The sequence below is a fragment of the Micropterus salmoides genome, unplaced genomic scaffold (genome assembly GCF_014851395.1).
Source record: "Micropterus salmoides isolate LMB-PRFRI ecotype aquatic unplaced genomic scaffold, ASM1485139v1 Ms_hic_scaffold_11, whole genome shotgun sequence".
Lineage (NCBI taxonomy): Eukaryota > Metazoa > Chordata > Actinopteri > Centrarchiformes > Centrarchidae > Micropterus > Micropterus salmoides.
Window position 1 is genome coordinate 5,945,212 of NW_024040152.1, and position 23,876 is coordinate 5,969,087.

The 23,876-nt window shown below is 39.7% G+C and overlaps 2 protein-coding genes across 4 annotated transcripts in view; both read left to right on the forward strand.

The window, feature by feature from the left end:
• The first annotated feature begins 4,305 nt into the window (after nucleotides 1-4,305).
• Nucleotides 4,306-7,552, forward strand: sostdc1a (sclerostin domain containing 1a). 2 transcript variants are annotated; one of them, XM_038710575.1, is made up of 2 exons: nucleotides 4,306-4,577; nucleotides 6,483-7,552. In XM_038710575.1, the coding sequence occupies exons 1-2, from the start codon at nucleotides 4,373-4,375 to the stop codon at nucleotides 6,926-6,928; spliced, it is 651 nt and encodes a 216-aa protein (XP_038566503.1). In that variant the 5' UTR covers nucleotides 4,306-4,372; the 3' UTR covers nucleotides 6,929-7,552. The 2 variants fall into 2 exon arrangements, with proteins under 2 accessions (XP_038566503.1, XP_038566504.1); XM_038710576.1 differs by lacking the exon at nucleotides 4,306-4,577 and adding an exon at nucleotides 5,673-5,833.
• A 1,014-nt stretch (nucleotides 7,553-8,566) lies between these two features.
• The window catches only part of crppa (CDP-L-ribitol pyrophosphorylase A), a 47,659-nt gene continuing 32,349 nt past the window's right edge, over nucleotides 8,567-23,876 (forward strand). Inside the window, exons 1-6 of one of the 2 annotated variants that reach the window (XM_038710579.1) lie at nucleotides 8,567-8,969; nucleotides 10,654-10,933; nucleotides 14,308-14,457; nucleotides 18,820-18,924; nucleotides 20,515-20,560; nucleotides 21,696-21,793. In XM_038710579.1, the coding sequence (XP_038566507.1) occupies nucleotides 8,719-8,969; nucleotides 10,654-10,933; nucleotides 14,308-14,457; nucleotides 18,820-18,924; nucleotides 20,515-20,560; nucleotides 21,696-21,793 (930 nt within the window). In that variant the 5' untranslated portion in view covers nucleotides 8,567-8,718. The remainder of the gene's footprint in view (nucleotides 8,970-10,653; nucleotides 10,934-14,307; nucleotides 14,458-18,819; nucleotides 18,925-20,514; nucleotides 20,561-21,695; nucleotides 21,794-23,876) is intronic. The other variant, XM_038710577.1, reaches the window with a different exon arrangement.

Here is a 23,876-nt window from a genome sequence, read left to right on the forward strand (position 1 = left end):
TGAGAAGAGTTGGCCATGTTGCCCTTTATTTTCTCTCGGAAGTGGAGTGAATGAGCCTCTGGTGCCCCTGTTTGAGGATGAACAATAGAGAGAGGAAACAATAACAGAAGCTGAATGTAAAGTTTAATGACCCTGCTGAGGAGATTTTAACCAGAGCTGGGACAGAACAACTACATTTCAAGGATCTGGAACTTTTATTACTCCACATTTTTAGTTAAAATAATTCATGTCCCGTCCCAGTCCTAGATGAATGACTCCCGTTCCTGATTTTTAAAATGTTGAATGGTGATGAATAGTGAAATTGACTCCCTTCCTGCAGGAATCCCACAGGAATCACGTGACGCACAGGATTCACAAAACAAGTGTCAGCCTCTACTGTAGTTGCTCATTATTTTGGATGCTTAGAACCGTTCATTAAAGCCTTACTTCAAACAGCGATTGTCCAATGATAGTATAGCAACCGTTTTCGCCCTTTCCAAAAACATAGCAGCAAAAGTGTAAGGAATAGATTAAACAATGTGTTTGTCTCCTCCAACATAAGCTGCAATCATTTGCATGTCTGGCTAACTAGCTGACTACTGAATTTCCAAGGCCAGATATCATAAGTTATTACAATAGTTTATAGGCTCATGAGTTATATATAAAGCGTTATTCATTCATCTGCTTTCATAACCTTAATTTTCAAGCTTTCTGCAAAGTTTTGGAACCTGGCTGCTTGGATTTGCTCCCATTCAGCCACAAGAGTATTAATGAGGTCCGACACTGATGTTAGGTGACTGGGCCTAGTTCGCAATCGGTGTTCCAGCTCATCTCAAAGATGTTGGATGGGGTTGAGGTTTAGGGCTCTATCAAGTTCAGTAACAGGCGTGTACAACCTAAAGTACATTACGTAGGTCACATGACATTTGACACGTGGTTAACGTTGTGAATCAGTCGCAGTTTGGTTAGGTTTAGGCAACAGAACCACTTGGTTTGGTTCAGGGAAAGGTTCATGGTTTGGGTTAAAATAAGTAAATTCATGTGACCTAAGTCATCTACAAACTGTTGACTTAAAACACGTCACCTTTGACTTTCTTTTACATGGGACTTGAACCTCGGTCTCCTGAGTGAATGTCCTTAGTTTACTTAACTACTGTCCAAACCAAAAGTACACAAATAAGCTGACAGGTGTGTCCATGTAGTTTTGGCTATAGAGCATCACTAATTAATCTTTATTTCCTCTTTTCCTTCTTTTCTTCCCACTTCACCTCATTTAAATGATCCTTATTACTTCAATATATTTTCTGTCTTTTAATTCATCATCCCTTTTCCTTATTTATTTCCTTCCTATTTTTTAATTCTTCCTTTTGCCTCCTCTTCGTGCTTTATTTCTTCACTAGTTTCCTAAATTATTTATTTTCTTCCTGATCTGAAATTCTGAAAATAACCAAAATTGAAGTTATGACATTTTGCAAAAACACTTGTGCTGAAGTTGCAAACATATGTGTGCATTTTCCTAAACTCTGAGTACTTATAAGTACTTCCTCCATCACTGATTAAAACGATAACCTTTAACTCAGGAGAAGAAAGACACACCCAGGCCTACTTCGCACCCCATCCTGACAAAAAGGGACCAGTGCCCTAAAAAAGTGCTCCTGTGATAATAAAACCAAACAGGCAAGTGATTTGCGTATCAGCTTTCATTCTCATGACCATCAGCTAGTGTCTCTGCACGTCGCCCCTTTTCAAATCAGTAAGACAAGCCTGGATTGAATGTTTCCCACAAAAGTAATTATATCTCTTCTTGTTTTGTAAAGGGACACACAAAGACTCCAGTTAGTCTGGGCACTCGAATCATTAGACGTGTAACTGACAGGGACTGAGAGGTAGGCAGAGGGAGGATGGCATAGACAGACAGCAAATTACACACAGACAATATCAGCTTTCATTCTTGAATAAGAACCTGAGATAGGCAAGTCACAACGTGGAGAATATCCAATATGAGAAACTAAACAGGGTAAAACACAAGTTAGTGTTTTAAATCATCAGCTGTGTACACATGTATGATTAATGCGCCATCACTACTGAAGACAGTGGTGAATAATGAGCAACAGCGGACTGGATCAAGGTCAAACAATGTTTGCAATAATTTCTATGATTTATTGGACACACAGGACAAACAACAGATGCCAGAGACCTTTAGACTTTTAACTATTTCAGAGGAAACTCAGCAAAATTGCTCAGTAATTGATCAGAGATTTTCTGCCTCTGGTTTTCTGCTGGGCTGATTCGGGTCATTGACGTTAAGTAACATTATAATAAAATAAAATCCAACATGTCAGACATAGAACAGTAACGTCCAAGACCTATTTCTATCGTCCCTGGTGTTTTCACAGTCCAGCTACCTTTATTGAAATGGACACAGGCATTCAGTGTCTGACAAAACATTTAAACTATTTAAACTTTAAAAACCGGAAATTTGAGAAATAAAAGTAGACAATCATATGATATTATTCAAGCTGCAAAGGTTAAAACAAACCAAGTTATTTTGAATATTATACAGTCTTAATTCGACTGGTTGAACATAGAAATGTCCTTATATATAATATAAGGATAATGATCATTATGAACACTTTTCCACATGCACAAGAAAAAAGTGTGTGTGCTAAGTCCATCTTTCAACAGGCAGGCAGAGTGCTCATTGCTCTCTGCTGTTTCAGAAACAGCATGTGGATGGAGAAGTAATCATAGTGAGCATGCACCCGCATTTCATTTAGAAAGTTTTCTTTGTGTATTTCTTTCCTTGCTTGTGTTCTTTTGTCTTCCATTCCATGTCCATCATTTGTCACGTTCCTTCATCAACTGATCTGAAAACATCTGTAAACAAATCTGGAGGTTTTCACAGACGGAGAAACTACACTATGGTAGTTTTATTTTTAACTTTTAGCTATAGCACATTTGGCCAAACATGTGCTGCCAAATTTTATCTGCATGTTTCTGAAATGTAAAATGATGACACTGAACATCAGAAAGTGAAATTATCATTCAGGGTCTCAAGAACCACGTAGGAAGGTTTGTCAACCTTCTCATTGGTTTTCCACAGTGCTGCAGGAGTGTTGAAGAGAGGAACAGAAGAAACACACAACTTCACACACACACACACACACACACACACACACACACAAATGCAGGGTTTTAAACAAGCAGGGAAATTCTGTTCATAGCAACTCAGCTACTGCAATGAACTTAAGATTGTTTTTTTTTTTTATAAAAACCCGAATGATCAGGAAATAAGAAGCTACGGTTGTACAAACCAAACATAATGAAAGGAACAAAAAACACAGCAGGAGTTACTAAAGCAAGTGCTGCTTTCAACCACACAGCATCACAACAACATCCAACAATGAAGAACATTTCACTGCAAATATGCCTTCTCAACGAGTTAAAGTAAAGCTGACTCATTAAACCTCCCCAGTTGCAGAAAAATCTGATTTAGGACAGTTTTTGGAATGCTGGTATTCTACTGCCGAACCTGGATACATTTAGATCCAGGTCTTTGTTTGTTTGGAGTTTATTCAGTCCTTCGGTCAAGGAATTATCTTTATGTACTTACATACTTGATTTTATCTGTTTTGACTGTTTCTGCCTCATTTAAAATGTAGAAGTGGCTGCATTTAGACAACCCGATATAGATGAAAATCTATATTGGGTTAAATAATAAAATAAAGTTGAATTGGGATCTAATGAGGATTCAGGACTTTGGAAAAAAGGCTTCTTTCTACCAGCCAACTGTTTAATGCTAGTTTATTTTAGTTTTGTTACAGTAACATTACAATAACACATTTAAGCAGAATTAATCTGCAGTGGATGATGATGAAGTGAGTAGGAATTATGAGGTAGCCTCCTGAAAAATTGTATTGATTGCTCAAATCTTCTACTTTTAAGTTACTGTTTTCTATTATTTCTTAATATCAAATATTGAATGGCTGTCTTCATCTTGATGAAGGTTAGTGGACTGTGAATACATCAGGGATGTGTTGTATTTTATAAATACATTACAATGTTGTTAATGAACCAAACCAAACAAAATCACGTGTCAATGTGCTAATGATTTAGGCATCTAATCCCATCATCATCATCATCATCATCATAGGATGCATCCTCACCAGGATCACATTTTAAACTCTTCAAAATAAAAGCAGTGGGTGGGGTTATTTTAGGAGCCTGCATTCGTAGCGACCAATCAGAGCCTCGCAAGAGAGATGCACCTGAGTTAGCTGCCAAAGCGAGAGGCGGGCCAGCTGTATAAAACCAGGGGTTCTGACATGTAGTCAATACACCAGAAGTATTCTTTCAGTCGGACTTAGACGCTCCCCATCTCACAGGAGCAACCATGCACCTGAGCGCGTACGAGTCGTGCCATTCCTTGGTCGTACTTTGCATCATGCTGAGGAGTTGCCAAGCCCTCAAGAACGACGCCACGGAGCTTCTGTTCTCGCATGTGAGCGCGCAGGTGCCGGAGGTCCAGAGCAACGTGACCCTGAACCGCGCACGGAACGGCGGCAGAGGAGCGGGCAGCGCGGCGCACGACAGAGGCGGTGAGTGAGGAAGCTTCTTCCTGCGGAGGACAGGAGGATGCTGTCAGGGTTTCTCATAACGCTCCTATAGTACTTGTTCTGGGACTATAATGTGTGTGGGTGGTAGGTCTACTCTAGACTTTGTACGTAAATCTACTTTTTAGGAAAATGTTCTGTTACTACTAGAAGCTTTGTATTTTATATTAGTCTATTTCCTTTTATTTTCTGACGTTAGTTTTATAGTCTATTGCGTGCCATTAAACAGTCATGATATTTGATTACTGTCTTTATAGGATTTGGCTGTGGATCACTGTGGTCCTATACCTTATTTTTTATTAGTTTATGTAGCCCAAGGTGCAGGAGGAACAGATGAGAAAACAGAACTAGCAGAACATACAGTTCCCCAAGCACTTTTAAACACTATTAAATTTCTTTTTTCTTCTGCATTGAATTGTGCATGCACGTTTAAGAATCAAATTTCCTCTGTCTTTGTTTTTAACATCAACATTTCAAAGAGCCAAATGTGGGACCTTTTAATCATGCACTTAATCCCATCACCTGCACATTCTTTAAAGAGATTGTAGATGACTTGTGTCATCAAAAACACTTAAAATATCATCATCAATCCTGCAGTTACAGAACAGCAAATAGATGTGAAGTATTATCACTTTAAGGTCACTATAAACGTATTAATGAGTCTACAAGTTACTATAGACCACAATAATACCCTCACTGAGATCACACTGTGGCTCAGCGGCTGTAGACTCCCAGCAGAGACTGTTTCCCTGCCCGTCAACACTGTGAGTTTAGGCAACACTCAGTGTAACATACACCTGGCTGGCTGTCCTCCAGGCAGGGATGAGATGGGCCGAGTAGTCGACCGGGTGTCAGGGCAGCTTAATGGAGGTGTTCTCCCGTGAACAGGAAGCCTCAGATCATGGTTCTGAGCTCTCCCAGCAGCCGACCGTGAAGGAGAGGGAGGGGGAGAGGGAGGGGGAGAGGGAGGGAGAGAGGGAGGGAGGGAGAGAGGGAGGGAGGGAGGGAGGGAGAGAGGGAGGGTGGGGGAGTAAGAGAGAAAGACAGAGCCTCACCCCTGTTCATTCATCAAACACTGTCACAGAGAGGTGCAGAGGGGTGTGGGGAAGGCATTGTCACTGAGGTGTATGGAGTTGTGTGAATGGACCTGAGCTTGGGTTACAGTGGTAGAGGGGAGTGCTGGGGGACAGTGTTTGTAGCCCGCAGCAGAAATATACTGCAGTCGGAGCTGCTGCTCAGAGGTAATCCTTGAGTTAAATCCCTGCCACACTGATAAAGAGTTTTTCCTTTGCACATGTTGTAATTCCACAACTGTTTGATGGATAGAGGTCAGTATGTTATTGTGCTCCTTCCCTTTCTGTGACTTGCCAGAGGCTACAAAGGGATAATCATAATCAAGATAATGTACAGGATAAAGGGCTGGGCAGTAATCCAATATTATAATGTAATAACCTTTCAATATCGTGATGAAATGAAGATGCTGAGTTACTGTGATGTGTCATTTTGTCATCTCAATTGGTGCTGAAAAGGACATTTTAATTCAAATCTCAGAATACTAAATCTTAATTTTAGCTGCAGCAGCAAGTCGACTAATCGATTAGTGTATCTGCAAAAAATGAATCGGCATCTATTTTAATAATCTGATAGTTGATTTAGTCATTTTTAAAAGCAAAAATACCAAACATTCTCTTAGTTCAGCTTTTCAGATGTGGGGATTTGCTGCTTTTCTTTTTCATATATGATAGTTAACTGAATATTTATGAATACAAGACATTTAAGGACGTCACCTTGGGATTGATAATGAAAAGAAGTAGTTCGTGCCTTATCTAACATGATTTACTACACTGCCAGATTCTTCTTTCTTACAATTGTCATTGTGTCTTTCCACAGAACGAAGTCAAATCGGGTGCAGAGAGCTGAGGTCCACTAAGTATATCTCAGATGGCCACTGCACCAGCATCAACCCTATCAAGGAGCTGGTGTGCACTGGCGAGTGTCTCCCAGCTCAGATGCTTCAGAACTGGATTGGTGGAGCCTATAGCAGGAAGATTTGGGGTCGCCGGAGCAGCAACCAGGACTGGCGATGTGTCAACGACAAGACCCGTACCCAGCGCATCCAGCTGCAGTGCCTAGATGGCAGCACGAGAACATACAAAATCACCGTGGTCACCTCCTGCAAGTGCAAGAGGTACTCGAGGCAGCACAACGAATCGGGCAACAAGTTCGAGGTGCCGTCTCTGTCACCACCGCAGCTCCTGCACAAGCACAAGTCCAAGAGCAAGAGGAGGCTGGGGAAGAACCGGCTGAGTGAGAACTGGCACGAGACTGAACCCTGAGAGCATGCAGACTCTGAATCCACACAAAACTACAGGAGTTTTGTCTCTGTGACATTGAGACACAATGCCCAGCGACAGTCGTGCAGTCGTGGACTATCTCTCAATGTGACTGGGACCTGATTTAGGTGAAGCTGGTTCCTCACTATAATGGAGAACTCCAAAGGGCATGCTATGGACTTTTCTTGACATTTTAATCCATGTGGTTAAAGATAATGTGAACAGAACTGAGATGTACAGTCTGCAGAGTTTTCTGAAGCACGGGGCCAACCCACATTGTCCCAGATGTAGCCATGTGCATGCATTCCTATATTCATTATATGTGCATATGGAGAGCTACAGTCAACTGTTTAGGCAACAACACCAGTAAACAATACCAAACATCTAAACAAAAACCTGTGTACATACTTGTACATATATCTAACTTGCCTTTTGAAGTATGGCCATGTGTATAAAATTTGACTATGCAAGATTTATGATGTATGATGTAATATATTTTCTGTGGCAACATATAATATGATAGGTTTTGCTTAAGTGACATCAGCATGTGGGTGAAAACTTACAAAACTTTGTCATCAACCAGTCTTGTAATAACTTTATATGAAATAAATATCACTTTTTATCACATGTATTGTCTGTGGAGACTTCATCATGTTTGACGCTACACTTTACCATGATGCTACACTTTACCATGATCTACAGGAAAGAAAAAACTTAAATATCCCAATATTGAAGTTGGAATGTTAGCTAAGACTTGGCGATTGATGAAATTTACCTAGAATAAATAGTATTGTGAAGCTAAATAGATGTAATGTGGAAGAAAATGTCTCACTTTTTACAAAATTACCACAATCTCCATTGCTATAAAAGACATTAGGTTGAAAACAAACTAAAACAAACTCAATTTTATTAAAATAGATGAAAACACAAGTTAAAATGTGTTTTCTCTGCTTATTGTAAATTGAAAGATTTAATAAATCAATCCAATTACTGCTGACATTTTCTACCATGTTGTTCAGTACAAGTTTTATGTTTTAGTGGATTTTTGGCAGGCAGAACGCCATAGAAATATTACATTATCCATCTTATAGGAACTGGTACTTTTCTTAGGCGTAAATATTGCCATTTTTAGAGTTTTCCTATTTCCCCCAACTACATTTCATTTTCAAACATAACACATGCTATTCTTGCAAAAAAAAACTTAACCCAGGGTGTACTGTTTTTTTTGTCAGACTGCTGTTTTCAAGCATTTACAAGGTCAGAAATTAATTTTCACATTCACTTCTACTTTTTACTCCATTATTTATCTGACAACTGTAGTTTCTATTACTTTGCACGTAAAGATTTATTTTAAAGAACAGAAGAAATGAAAAACTATCAGGCACCACTTGTGCCACATTTAAATTGCAATAATATTGCTATTGATACTTAGACTACCTGTGAAATCGACACTTGGGGACAATTAAGTTAGTTGTTATGGATCATTTTGATTGTGGTGTTATTTTAAGTAAAGTGTAAAACGTTTTTCGCCACTACAGAACTAAGATATTTAAAATCAGTGTAGTTAAGGTTACAGACTAATGAGTAAGCTAATTTGTGGTTAGGTTAAAAAAAACAACTAGGGATTTTATTTTGAAATCATTCGCAGGAAGTTCGCCGTTTAACTGTTCTACCTCAACAGCGCTGTTTTCCCAAATCTCCGTCGACAGTGCTTCTTCTTCCCACCCCGCCCATTTCGCTGGGAATGAACAGTTTTTGGGAATGACCTGCCGTGACCTCTCAACCGCGAACTGATGGAGGTTAACCGCATTAACACGCAGAGTGATAACTGTGACCCGGGCAGGCCCACTCATCCAGGGATTTTCCCAACCCACGAGGCCGGGAAGAGCGACCACCAGACGGCGGAGCGCAGCGTGGACTTCCCGGTGTCTGTCGTTCTTCCTGCCGGTGGCACCGGTGAGAGAACCGGACTCCAGACACCTAAACAGTTCTGCTCGTTTCTGGGTCGGCCGCTTATAAGCTACACTATCCAGGCTTTCGAGAGGTAGGAAGAGATTTAAATAGGAAAGGATACGTAATTTGTGAGCATATCCAGGTAACTTTACAGGTAGAGTGACAGCAGGAGATTGAAACAAGCCTCACTCAATCTGGACTTCCTCTAACGGTCCTCGTCTGTCCCCGCAGGCTGCTCACACATTTAAACATTTTATTTTGATTGCAGATTACACAGGTGTTACTAAACCCATAACTCACATGAGTGATTTCATTTTAGGAAAATTTCCACCTTTACTGCACTACTTTATTAGAAAGAAATATTGTAGCTGTTCCAGAGATTTATTCAAGTACTGTATTCAAGTAAAATTTAAAGATACCTGTTGTACTTTTTACACCACTACATTTATCTAATATCATTAGTTACTAGTTACTTACAGATTCAGATTAATAATACAAAATATAATCAACACATCACACAATGATTATGTGAAATTATAAATTTAGATAAAACTTTATGGATACCCAGGTTTAATAAAGTATATTAAGTAATTCAAATGAGCCCCATAATTAACAGCTTCAACATTGCATCAACAATCCAATATAATATACATTATTCTGAAATGGGCCATTCTGCATAATGAGCACTTTTACTTTTGGTACTTTTGTACTTTTAAGGAAGTCAAAATCTGAATGGAAGACTTGTAACACAGTAATTCTACACTGTGGTATTGCTACTTTCCTGCTTTAAGTACAGGAAACTACTTTGACCTGTACTGTGCATATGAACCTGCGAAGGTGTGGAAAATGCTAAGCGGTCATTTACATCATCGTCTTGGAGTATGTATTTTCATATCGCCCATCTGCAGATGAATGCAGAAATCTCAAGCATAAATATCTTAAATGTTGAGCAAAAACTATCTTCATGTCAAGATGTGACTGGAGGTAAATGAGAAAATAGTTTTTTGCAATGTTGGTGAACGGAACCTTTTATACTTGCTTATACCTGTTTACTAGTAGGTGCACCACTAATGCACCTTGTAGCTCTGGTTCTGTGAGGTTCTATGAAAAGCAAGCTTACTTACTTACTTTTTCCTAAATTTTGAATGCAGTATATCACATTTAGGTATTGGCAAAGGATTTGAGCATTTCTACCACCAATGGAGGACAGACTGTAATTTTATTCAGATTTTAGGCTCCGTAACTGTGAAGAGAAGGTGGATGTTTACACTGAGTTGGGATCACTGCCTGACCTTCATTACAACGATGCAATAACAACCGGTGTTTATAATCAGATGTGTCTCCTCTTTGTTGTCAGTGTTTATGTGTTGTCAGGAAATGAATGCAGCAACATCCTGGGACTAGACAGCAGAGGGAGATACTGCCTGTGTGGCCCCCATGATTATGGAGAGGGGGGTCATAGGTCACCAGTGTCAGTGAACAGTCAGATCAATAATCCAAGTCTTGTCTACTCATAATTAGGGGAATGTGATCTTGTAATTTATTTCAATACAAACTATTTGAAATAGTCACCATGGGCTCTGGGAACTTAAAACAAGGATTTGTCGACTTTGTTCAGATCTTCTAGCAAAAAATAATCAATAGATTAGTTGCAATCCTGATTCCTAAATGTAAGAAGCTCTGGGTCAGTGTTATGCTCTTCCTATCTTCTCTGTTTTTTTTGACTTCTCACCTGACAAAACAGAGGTTGCTGAGCGACTGGTGTATTCTTGCAGGGTGTCATGGATCCAGAGCATTGTAGTCGTTGTTGCCAAAGAAAACATAGACCTGATGACGGATATCATCCAGCGCTTCCAGCACAGGAAGGTTCGAGTGGTGCCAGGCGGCTCGACTCGTCACAGGTCGATATGTAACGGAGTCCTGGCTCTGGGCGAGGGGAAGGAGGAGAGGCCGGTGGCGGACAGACCAAAGGTGGTCATCATCCACGATGCAGTGCGGCCTTTCGTGGAGGAGGACTTTCTCTACAAGATAGCCATGGCTGCCAAAGATCAGGGGGTCAGTAAGATAAAGCTGTTTTAACTAAAACACTATGGTATTTGGAGGGATAGGAACTTAGTCTTTAGCAAGGTGAAATCCTTCCAACATGTTATATCTGCTGCTTTTTTTCATCTGCAGCAAATGTGTTTTTTAAATTAGCTTATTTGAACTGTGGTAATTAATCATATCATTAGAATATTTGCTAAATTAATTGGCTTAAATTTTAAATTAAACTACTCTGATATCTTTCAATCAAAAACGCCAAATATTCTCTAGTCCTCAGTTGCGAGGATTTGCTGCACTGTTGTCTGATATTTATTTATTTTTTTACCAGGAAGTCCCACTGAGATCAAAAATCTCTTTAACAAGAGAGACCTGGCCGATGTAGCAGCCCTACAGAAATACAACATAGAACAGAATAGGTCCCAAAATGGAACCCTGGGGTACCCCTTTCTCAAGAAAATCAAATTTGTGGCCCTCTGCATGCACAAGTCCGATCTACAAAATAATTTTTAAACCATTTAACAGAAACCAACATTCCTAAGTTTGTTCAGCAGCAATTCATGGTCCACTGAATCAAACACCTTGGATAGATCCACAAATAAGGCAGTGCAGTGCTGTTTTCAATAAGAGTATTTATCCCCACCGTAGCAGCAGTAATGGTGCTGCTATAGGCTGCAAATAACAATTTGTTTTTCTATTGATCTAGTCTATAAAACATACAAGAAAAGGTGAAAAATGTCTGTCCTAGTTTCACTGAGTCCAAGGTGACATACTCAAATATCTAATTTGTCTGGTCAACAGTTTTAAACCCCAAAATATAATATTAAACAAGTAAAAGCAGAAAATCTTCACATTTAATGAGCTAGAACTGTCAGATGTTTGGCATTTTTGCTTTAAAAGGGCCTCAGAAGGTTAATTGACTTTCAAAATAGTTGACAATTCTGTCTATCAACTGATCCATTAATCAACAAATCATCGCAGTTCTAGTCTTATATAATATTAAACTGAATTTAAATTTGTGTTTTGACTGCCCTCAAACAAAACAAGGCATTTGAAGACATCGCCTTGGACTCCAGGAAACTGGAATGGATATATTTCACTATTTTTGGGTCTTTTATTGACCAAAAAATGTATTAAGATATATAATTGGCAGATTAATAGCTAATGAAAATAATGATTATTTGTAGTCGTAGACAAAAAAAAAATGTCAGTAAATCCTGGGAAATGGACATTTGTGACTGTTTTTGGACTGGAGTTTTGAAAGTTTCAGTACTAAAACACACGCTCATTAGAAGCCCAGATTTCCCACTTGTCAAGTTGTGACTGTGATGTTAAACTGTGTCCAACCTGGAAACCTTGCAGATATCTGGAGGATATAAAAATAATTATTTTGCAACAAAGTACAACCGACAGGAATCAGTGGAAAATGGCCTTTTGCTCACTGCAAATGATCATTCTGCCAAGAGGAAAACAGTTCAAAGTCAGAAAATGTTGCAACTTGGAAATTAAAAGAATTTAAATTATCTGTAAAGCTCCAAATTGTAAATATGACTTGAAGCTCAATGGATTGTCAGTTTTTCCAGTAGCACGTAGAGGCAGGATGTGTCTATTTCCAAAAGAACAAAGAGAATCGTAATCCCTCTACAAATAGAGGAAACAACCCCAAAATGCCAGTTGTTCCTCTTGCTTGGAAAGCGTAGTACAGCTAATTAGACCTAGACTGTAGCTCATACTTCATTTCTTCATGTGATTTTTAGCTGAAAACCAGAAAGTTCCATTATAGCTGTACACAAATCCATCATGGTTAGCGGCAATTTACAGCGGCTGGAATCAAACCTTTTACCTGGTGGGATGACAGGTTACCAAAACCAAAATGTGGTTTATTATTCACCGTGCAGTGTGAACATAAATAAACCAAGATACAACAAAGTCAAGTTTTCCAGTGGGATTCAGACCAAAGAAGACAAAAACTTCTTGTGATCACACCTTAAACTTGCCCCTTTCCATCTTATGATAAACTGTTTGTCAGATTGACCGGTCCATCGCTCCTGGTGGTAGCGTTTATTTCCCCAGTGATAGATGGAAAACATAGGGCCAAAATCACGGCTGCTGTGACGAACACCCTTGCAGATTAGTCTCATAATGATTCATGGCAGAGACTCAGCAGCTGAGAGAAGACTTTGTTGAATGCAGGTCACACAGGTTATGAAAAAAGCAAGCGCTCCCTGACACAAGGCCGACATTTATGGTGTGTGCTTTGCGATGAACTGAGCGTGTGTGCTTTGCGATGAACTTTCGCAGCAGGCGGTCTGGTCTTCATTATCTTGCCAGTGTCCACGCTCGTGGCAGAAAGCCTGTCTCCGCTGAAAAGCAGCAGATTAATTTTCATTTTAACAGCATGTGTAACACGCAGAACACATGTTTGCTTTCCTTTCATTTGCGAGACATTTTTCTCGCACACGCTCTACTCCTGGAAACTGCCTTCAATCATGTTAAAGTGAGATGAAAATATTCTCTCAGAAATGTTGATTATTTAAAAGGGAGGAAGTGCAAGCAGTGCGTGCTCCAGCTGTGCTGAAGATGGATGTATTGTAACTGTGTAATATGGCTGCTGACTCAAAGTATTATGAAGGAAATATTCTCTCTTTGAAATGTGCACTTGTGGCTGATCAGCTATACCAATTTATTTATTTTTTTTCACTCAAACTTATTTCCAGATTGAAACAGCATGATTATGTTGCACGATAAGTTCTAAATCATGATTTTTAGTCTTGATTATATGAAAGCCGAAATACGCTGCAGATTTTAGAGCTCATACCAGCATTTGATCATTTTCATCTACAGTGGGCATGCAAGTGAAAAGTAGTGTAGGCATGTACCTTACTACATGTAGTCAGTTAATTTGCAAGTACAGATATTTGCTGTGTCAACAAACAGCAACTCTAAATGTGACAGACTGATTTCAGAGCTTACCAGGAACTCCAGTTCTCAGATTTTCCTCCCAAAGTTTTCCTTCCTGTTCATATCTCGGTATTGAACATTTGTCTAGTTAAACAGTTTATGATCACCGCAAACTTTTGGTCAAATTGATTAATTTTCAAATTGATTTGATACACCTTCACCACATTTTATGCTGGCTGTGTCTGCTAAGAATTTTCTACTTTCATAGTTTAACTGAGGACATCAAACTGTATCTATTTATAATCAAACTGTGAACTGACTATCATTTCACCCCCAAGCACCGAAATATCAGTATTTTTTTAAAGAATGCTAAAATCTTGGTACATGATTTCACAAGATTATTTCATGGTTTGCTTCTTTTTGAGAGAAGCCTTGTGACAAATTTGACCCTATAAATACTAAAAACTAAAACTGTTTTTTTCATCCAGGCAGCAGGAGCCATCCGACCTCTTGTTTCCACAGTGATAGCCACCACATCAGAGGGCTACCTGGATCATTCTCTGGAGCGAGCCAAGTACAGAGCCAGCGAGATGCCTCAGGGATTCACATACGATGTCATATATCAAGCCTATCAGAGGGTAGAGTGTGTTCTTTAATTTACCTTTAACACACAAGTGGACGGTCCTATGTTGTTAATGTGTGTACGAGGGTGATAATGACCCTGGAGGGTGTTATGGATTTAAAACAACGATCAGTCCATTCATGATGAAAAGAAACACAAGGACGGCATCATCTGTGAACGTCTTTGGTGGGATATTTATCGTGTGGAAAATGTATGGCTGCAGTCCCAGCAAGTGATGTTTTGTGAATTCTGTTAATCAGTGAGCAAAGAAGCGTAAAACCTGCAACGTTACGCTCACTGTGACTGTAGCCAGAAGGAGACTAAGAGGTCATTGGCTGCGGGGGAGGGCTACGTTTCTGTATTTGAAAAGTAATAAGTTTCACTACAGCTTCACCCTCCTGTGGCAGTCATCTCTTTGTGACAGCCTGTAAATTAGAGTAGTCCAGTCTTTGTCCTGTTTCCTCAAATGTGAGCGATGTGCACAGTGAAGCACATTGTAAAAAGCAATCTGCTTGTGGGTTTTAAAAATCCTGGCTGCTTTGATGTAGGCATGATCTCTGTCTCTCTCTCTCATCCCACTCGTGCTAGTTGAAATTATGGCTGGAAAGTTTAATATCCACAGATATTTAAAATAAGAACATATTAAATAAAAGTGACAGAAACAAGCTAGAGAGAGGGGGAACAAATGATAAAGCAAAGAAACTAAATGATACATAAATCTATCTATAGGTCTGTCACTAGTTATGAGATCATTCTGTGCAAATGAAGAGGTCAAGCAGCAATCCAGGGTTCGTGCAGAGCACATGCAATCAAAAGTGTGATTTCAGCAGCTACATTTGTGAAAATAACTCATAATATCACAGGATGAACAAATCAAGTCCTTCAGGCATGTGCCGCATACTCCTGGTGTAAAATAATTGCATAAAAAACTCTCAAATCTTATGAAATGACAGGTTGAGATTTATGCTCCAAGAATTACACCACTTAGATGACAATGGACTTTATGATTCTCATACATCATAACAGGCCTTTACACTCCTTCATTGTTCAGCTGATGTGCCAGAACCTGCAGGGTTTCACTCTTAAGAGCTTGTGGCGTGGGTGCTATCATTTTCACTTGGCCTCTGCTACGTCTGGGAAAGAAATGACATTTTAAAATATTCTGCCACACTGCAGCAGATTAGTCTGTGGAATAAAAGTGAACAAAGGCTGAGTTGGAAAAATGGTGAGAGAAATTACATGCCACATTTAGGTGGAGTCGGGTTAATAGTCTCAGCAGTTGAGTGCGTTTTAATATGTGTACCTGAAAAATGGAAAGAATTTCTCCCCTGATGTAGCCGTAAATGTGTTGATTGAGGCTTATTGCTAGGACTTGGCAGGCTTATCCAAGCCAACTTAATGTGAAACTTGAGTTGCAGAAGTTGACCTTATTTATTTTTAATGTCTTTAAAAAAATAGTTTGCTATTTCAACCTTGACTCCATTAGATTGTTCTTCCGATAGCCACGTTTTTGAAGGGCGCAGCAAACGTTAGCTAAGAGCTAAAGTATGCCTCCAATTGGAGCCCCATTTGTCTGCAGTTATTTTTAATGCTGGCACATACGGATCTTCAGATTGCTTTGAGAGCCCTGTTGGCTTTGGCGTTGGCCTTTTCAGAAAATGAGCTCACATTTATGCTGCAGTGTCAAGGCCAGTCAAGTTGCGAAAATTAAGACAAATTTTGGAGGTCGCTGGAGAAAGAGAAGGTTGGGGTTGATTTAGAGGGTGTCCCCCTCTCTCCTCCTGTTGTTCTCCTCTTCAGCCTTTCAAAAGATAGGAAAAGTGTCAGGTTAGGACTGTAGGACATACTCATGAAAAATCTGTGTGAGCTGCACATTTGTAGCTTGACATCCATTGAGAAGAGAAGAACTTAGGGCAGAAAAGACAAAGGGGGAGACACTTTATCCAGTCCCCTATGAAAGCTTTTGTACTGGGAGAAAATGCTAAAGGTAAAATTACCTCAAGACAGAGAGCGTATTTCTGCTGTAATTTCTCTCTTCAGTTCCAGGGTCCCTGGAATAAAAGACCCCTCTCTTTTATAGCTTGATAAAATATTACCCAGGTATAATCTCAGGTAGCATAGATTAGTCTTTGTAGTCCTCCTCATCGCCTCAATCCAAACTTTAATGTGATCTACGCGAACTGAGCTTCTCGGGCTGTGATCAAAGACCAAAACTATGTTCACTGGTACTATAAAGTATAACTAATCGTAATTAAAATTATTTACTGATGTTGATTTTTCCTTCCCAAATCGACATTCAGCTGATTATGACCGACCTGCACCTCTTCCCTTCCCCTCATTTGCAGCCAGAGTCACGCATGTTATTGTGTAACAGGTAATCTATCTTTTGTCGATTAAAAGCATCAAATTTGCATGTGTAGCATTTCCATGTAATGAATTTTACTAGGACCACATGTTTTTACCTACTAATGAGCCTTGGAACAAAACGAGGGAAAATAAAGTACTGGAACAAACAATGTCGGTGGAAAAGAGGCAGTAAAGGACAAAACCATTTTATTAGTTACTGCTTAAACATTTAAGATAAAATTATGTGTAAATAACTTTATACTGTATGCTGATTTTTTCCATCATCCAACACATACATTTCTGCTGTTGTTTAAGCATTTAGATTTAGAGGTGGACTCCAGAGGAAGCAGGGAACCACTACAGGATCCTGAAATAGATCATGTAGCTCCACCCAGATGAACAATTTTTAAATGAAGTAAACATGGAGCAACTGTACTCGCCATCACCACCTAAGATAATGTTTTGTCATCAAGCCCATCACGTCTTGCAGAAAAATGTGGGAAAAGGCCTGATAAAACCAAAGTTCTTAGAGATAAGAGATATTAGTGTTACAGGGCCAACAGCCAAAACCAATCAGCCAAAGAAAACAGTATCCTCTGAAGTGTTTTCTGAAAAATGTGGTGATGGCAGCATCATGTTATGAACCTTTTTCTCTTCTGTTCTTCCAGCTCTGTTCACGTTAAAGACAGTTTATAAAAGGCTTCAGATATTTAGGTGAAATACAGGTATGTGCAGAAAGTTTCATATCTCAAGGATGACAAGGTGTTACTCAGAACCAAAAGAACTTAGTAATGTCTGGACAAAAGAAGAGCGGGAAATCTGAGAGTACATAGCAGGTGAAATTGCAATTTGTCTTAGCCGGAACTCTTCTGAAAATAACAATGTGAGGCAATTCTTAACTGCAGGTGCACTAACTAGATCTTTCTAAGCATACTTCAAGTCTGATTTTTGGCCCCTTGGAGATGGGCCTAAGCCAATGTTGGTTGTTGGTTGGTCCACTGAAGGCTTTGGCACAGAGCAAGATATCTCACCAACCATTGGCCAAACTGCCATGAAATTCGGTTTGGAAAGTCATGATCCACAGAGGATGATTCCTTATGAATTTTGTGACCTCCTGAATTTTAATCATCCCTTGGAAATGACTGTCTTGATTACAATAAAAATGTTTTGTGAAGGTTGTTGGTCCTACAACGTTTGTTGGTCATTTAGAGACCCCTTTTACTCCAATGCGTAAGTCCAAAATTTACCACATTTACACAACACATGTCAAACCTCAAATTGCAGACTGATGTGAGATTTACTGAGCATATTCATGGTCTCCAGAGGATGAACCCTTTCCATTGTGGAGATTTTCCCTTGCAGCTCCTTCAGACCAAAATCTTATTGGCAGATAACCATGAGCTGTTAGCATCCCATTGAAGTTGCCAAGTAAAGGAAATATCTATTTTAAGTTGCACAGTCTGTATGACTGCAGAGTGTACAGAACTCAGCTTCTAGGCTTTTAACCAAAAGCAAGTTTTAGGCTCTTTGTAGGATTGATCCGATTAATTGTAAGGCTTAATGAACTAGCTGCAGATTATATTTAGGACCTTAATATATATTATGAACCTTTGCTTAGTTTGAAATCTTCTGGTAGGGGTCTTCTGTCTATTTGTTAGTCCAGGCTGAAAAAGGGGACAGATCTTTCCTGTCAGATCCACGAGGCTCTGAAATAACCTGCTCAAGGATATTAGTCTGTCTGAGTCAGTGTCTTTTTTTTTTTTTTTTAAAGTTCTAAAAACACTTTTTCTTGGTTTTCATTTACTTGGTTTTCATTTCATCTTTCTCTCTGTGTCTCTGTGAAGCACTTTGTTGTTTTGATAAGTGTTTTATTATTATGTGATGGACTGTCCAACCTAACGAAATTTCCAAGTATGTATACAATTTTTTTAGAGTTGGTTGCAGCGACTGGTGTAAATAACAGTGTAAATGGAAATATTTTGTTGTCAACAATTGTCCACAGCGTCTCCTCTCTGTTGTGTCCCCTCTGCAGTGCAGTGAGTCAGACTTTGAGTTTGGCACCGAGTGTCTCCATCTGGCTCTGCAGTACTGTGGCACCAATGCCAAGCTCATCCAGGGTCCGCCAACACTGTGGAAGGTGAGCTCGCCAGGGGCCTGGTTTGGTTTTTGGGGATTGTGGATTCAGTAACATTTTGGCTAGCACAGATGTACGCTCGCTGCTGATTTATGAAATGGGCACAAACAAATCTCATGAATTGAAAGTGAGGGGTGCTGGAAAAAGAGGAAGCACTAATATATTGAACGTGACATCCAGGATTAGCATGTTGAAATTAGTTTAAATGTAAATGTTCTGTACTTAACCCTCTATGAGATCATGTAACTTATTGCCTTTAACAGGTAGTTCACCCAAATTACAAAAAGACATATTTTTCTAGTTCATGGAGACAGTTTTTGTTTTATGGGCTGAGGTTGTGAGATTTCTGTCTCCACACCAATATAATGGACATGGACAGAATTTTGTTTGTGGTGCCTGTGAAGTACAAATCTCCTTTATGCACTCCTGTATGAGCCACGGCTGTATTTCAGACACAAGTGACACAAACATGCTACGAGCATCATCAGCACTGCAAACTTATCTGAAATAGTTTCTGGGCCATGAGAAAGTACTTTCCACAGACCATAGAGTTATTTGGCATCAGTAACAATATAAGAGGAACTCAATTTAGGAAAAGGAGGCAAAAATATACAGTATTTCAAAAAAAAAGAAGCTAATATTAGAGAAATTCTGTAATAAAAATGTACTGTACTTTTGTGTAGCAGATTGCTTTTTTTATTATTTCCTTTTTATTTTTTTTACTATAGATGTATTCCATGGCAAATAAGTCTGGCATTGGGCCAAATTTTTTTCAAGACGTCACATGGCAGGCCAGAACATAGTCAAATTATTTAAAATTCTTGAATACTCATGCACGTTTAGCTCCGTCAGTAGTGTGAGGGACCCCCGTTGGGAGGGTTGTATGATCGAGGCCCAACATACTGTGGATATTTTTTTCTCCCTTGTTAAACAAATTGATTATATGGACACTTCAGCACATTTTCATAATAATGCAGTGTGTGTGCGTGTCCCTGAGTTTGATCCACATTCATAAACCTATGGACACTTATTTCCATTTCCTTGAGGAATTCAGGGGAATGTCATCACACATTTACTGACGGCTTTTTCAGAGGTATGTCAAGCAAGCCAGAGACTCTTTGGAATGTCCTTCAGAACTTTTCAAAGTAAAAGCTCTCAATAAACTCGACATAAAGTCTTGCTACAAAAACGTTCCTGGGCTTTTATTTTGGAGGCACAATAACTGAGGAGAAAGTGAGTATGTGAGTAACTGTAGCCGTCATTTCAGCACCAGCCGCTATCAATGTATTTATTTTTTATTTTTCTGCTATCAAAGCAATCTGGCCAGATATTATTGCTGGCGGGCGAATTCTGGCCTGTGGGCTGCCCATTGCCGACCACTGGTCTAGAGTGACTGGTTTCTGGTAACTCAACTTTGCTCAAATGAAATTCCATCCACCTTCAGTGTATTTTTCATGGACCGATTTCCCAAAATCTTGGCATATTAAACTAAAACTATCTGCATGGCCAGAAACATATATATATATAAAAATGTTGTTTTGGCTAATTTGGTTGAACTGATCCTTTAATTCCAAGATTTTTTTTGTCCATCAGGTAACCTACAAACGGGATTTAGCTGCTGCAGAGTCCATTATTAAAGGTGAGTTACTTTCTTTATACACTACACACATGAAGTCTCCATGTAGACATGAATACACGGAAGTGTGAAGGCAGGAGGTCTTCTCAGACAGGTTAAATGAATTAGTGGTGTAAGAGTTTTTGTGTCTTTTTTGTGTGGTAGTTCAGAGTTAGAGTTGAACCTCCCCTCACTGTACTGTAGAGAAATTCTTTGTAGCATTGTTCAGCTTAGTTGGAACAGGACTTCTCTAAGCAGTCTGTGAATACTACGGAGAGCATGTCAGGACAAGGGAGACTATCACCATCAGAGAAATGGAAATAAACACAGCCCTATATTTCAACCCGCCGACACCTGGACCAACAATTACCTGTTTGATGATGACATAAGGTGCACAGTGATTATTCCCAGAGCCTCTGATGTGAATGAATTCATTGTGTGTTTTTTAGAGAAGACGTGGAAGAAAGTTGTCACATCTGTCATTATGAGAAACTGCTGACTATTTCAGTTGGTGTGTTTGTGTTTCTGTGTGCGCACACGTACTTGCAGGCCTACACATAGCCTTGTGTATCCTGGTTGGAAGTGTGTGTTTGTGTGAACACTTACGAAGTGATTTCTCAATATATGACTTTAAGTGAGGCAGCCATATTTGCAGCAGTGGCTGTTATGAGTTGATGTTTCACCTAGTACAAGTTGGCCAAACCATCAAGTTTGGAACTTAGCATACTATAGTGAAGTAGGAGATAAGTAAATGCAGGTCCCATTCATTTGTCCTATAGACAATGTGACGTAACAGTTGGAGCACGTCTACAGCTTGCTTCGGCATTGATCTCTCCCAGTTAAATCATCAATACAAAACAACTGTGTTAGAAAATATCTGGTTCCTTCATAAAAATGTCAAATGTACAAGCCTGTATAAACTTTGAAGCAGATGTTACTTACTACTCCAAAGGTGCATTTCAGCATCAAACATCGATCTATCAAGTTAAAAATTTGGATAAAAGGTATTGAGAAAAATAACAATGGACCTCTACTGATGGCACCTGACTAACTGTTAAAATAATTGTAATGTAAAGTTTTGGCAGTTTGTGTTCATGCAAATTAATGCAGAAGGCAATTATCACAAGTGTTTTTAACCAGTCACGTCTTTTTCTGTCAGAGACTCTTTCGCAGTCGGCCTGTGTTATCACAGGTGGATCTGCACAAGCAGTTTCACTGGCTGATGCCCTCCAGAAGGCTGTTGGAGGTCTGGACATGGTAAGTGTGTGACAGTCACAGCTAAAATGGTGGTTATGTTGATGACAGCATAACTGTAGATCCCCATGAGTTTACCATTTTTATTTTCCTCCCCGTCTTTGTACCTTCAGTCCCCCCCCAAACTCAATGTGCGTTCCACTTGGGTGGCCCGGTGGTGGGACCTGCCATCTGCGGTCAGACCCCTAATGGAGCTTGTCTGGGACATCCACTCTCTACAACTTTCCTCCTCCTCATTTTTTCCCTCCATCCCCGACCTCCACCTCTCACTCCCCAGCGTGCAGGAGAGCAGATGGCAGTCATATTTTCTGTATTGTGGGAGTTTGCTTGATTAATTGAGTGCTTAGTGATGAGTCCTACCCCCTCCTCACACTCTTCGTTTTCATTCTCCTACCACTTCTGCTGAGTCAGATTTGACAAGCTGCCATGCTCCACCATAGTTCATATCCCTGCCTTTCACTGTTAATCTTTTTTGGGCACATCAAATGTCCATGTTGCAAACATCCTCCATTTAATTAGTGTAATTATTTCTAATAGACAATGGAAACCAGTATCCACATGCAAAACAGTGACTGAGTGACAATCTGAGATATTCAGTCAGACAGCACAGACCACATAGAGGTTCCACATGTGAAGTGCTCTCCTTTACCTCAACAACTGTTGGGTTTCCCTTGAGCAAGCCACGTAACCACTGACTCAAGCAAACTTTCTTTAAAAAGAAGAAGAACAATGAATGTCACAAATATAAGCTTTGTGACTACAAGTTTTAAGCAAATCTGTGTTTACAACAAGAAAGTGATCACAAGCTACTGGCAAGTTAGGATGGTTGCAGCAAGAACAAACAGCTACAGGGTGTATTGTGTCATTTGGTTTGGGAAGCAATGAATATAACAGCTCTGCAACAAATACTGCCTTTGTGTGGCTTAAAATGTTTTTGGTTGTCATCAGGAGAATCCAATATGTGTAGGCCTTAAAAGAAAATGTGGTTTTGAAAAGTTAGCAGCAGGCTCCTTTTTGTGAAGGACAGCAGCTTTAGTTGTCTTTGATTCACTGCAAGTACAATTGACCGATGGCGACCCAAAGTCACAGCAAATAAATGTGTCACAAAGTCCTTAGAAACCTCTAAAACCACTCCTAGAAATGTGCTAGAATTGACCATCAGCCAATTATTATGCAGTTCTCCTGGAGATGAAGATGGAAATGCAAAGTAGTCAATCAGTATTGAAATTGATATAAATGCAGTATATTTTTATTTTATTGTTACAGAACCTCTGATGTAATTCTGAAAAACAAACCTACACCCTTGACTGAAAGGGGTTCATGTCGTTGTTCCTGCTACTATGTTCTGGACATTGGGGAACAACATATAATGTAATATAATATAATAATTTTGTGAAGCAGCACCAATTTCGGGCCTCCAAAGTAAGGATAGAGTTTAATCAACACTTCTCTAACACAGATTAACATTATAAGCTTCACGTCTCAGGGATTTGTATTGGATCATGTGAGATTGTACAGGTGTTTATGATATTGTGTCTATCCTTTTATGTGCTTATATTTCATGCCCATCACCTATTAATTTCATCCAGAGCAGACACCCAGGCTGACAAATCACCTACACATGGCTTCATATATACGCGTTTCCTGGATCATCATGTGTGTATATATCTATTCCCAGTGTTTAGCTGTTGACAGTGGAAGGGGGTGGCAAAGCACAGTGCATTATCTATTTTCATGTTCCACCGTGATCCAAACCGTCCATCCTCCTTTAAACTTGCTCCAAGTCCTTCATCAGCCGGTTTTAAAGGGCGGAACTTGCTGTCCGGTGCTGGATCAAGCCCCAGAGACGGATTGGGGTTGGTGTCGGTCTCTTTGGATCGGCTGATTGGAGCCATTCCCGTCTGTGCTCAGGTGGCCGGCGGGGCTGTGTTTTTCCGGTGCACGTGTTCGGAACCAGATACATCCTTTTCAGTGAGTTTGGGAGGGAGGAAGAATGAAGAGGGAGATGAAAGGCGAGTGGAAGAAGCGGAAGATGAAGAATTACCTTTGTCCCAGTGCCATTACGTGAATCTAATACAGGGATAAG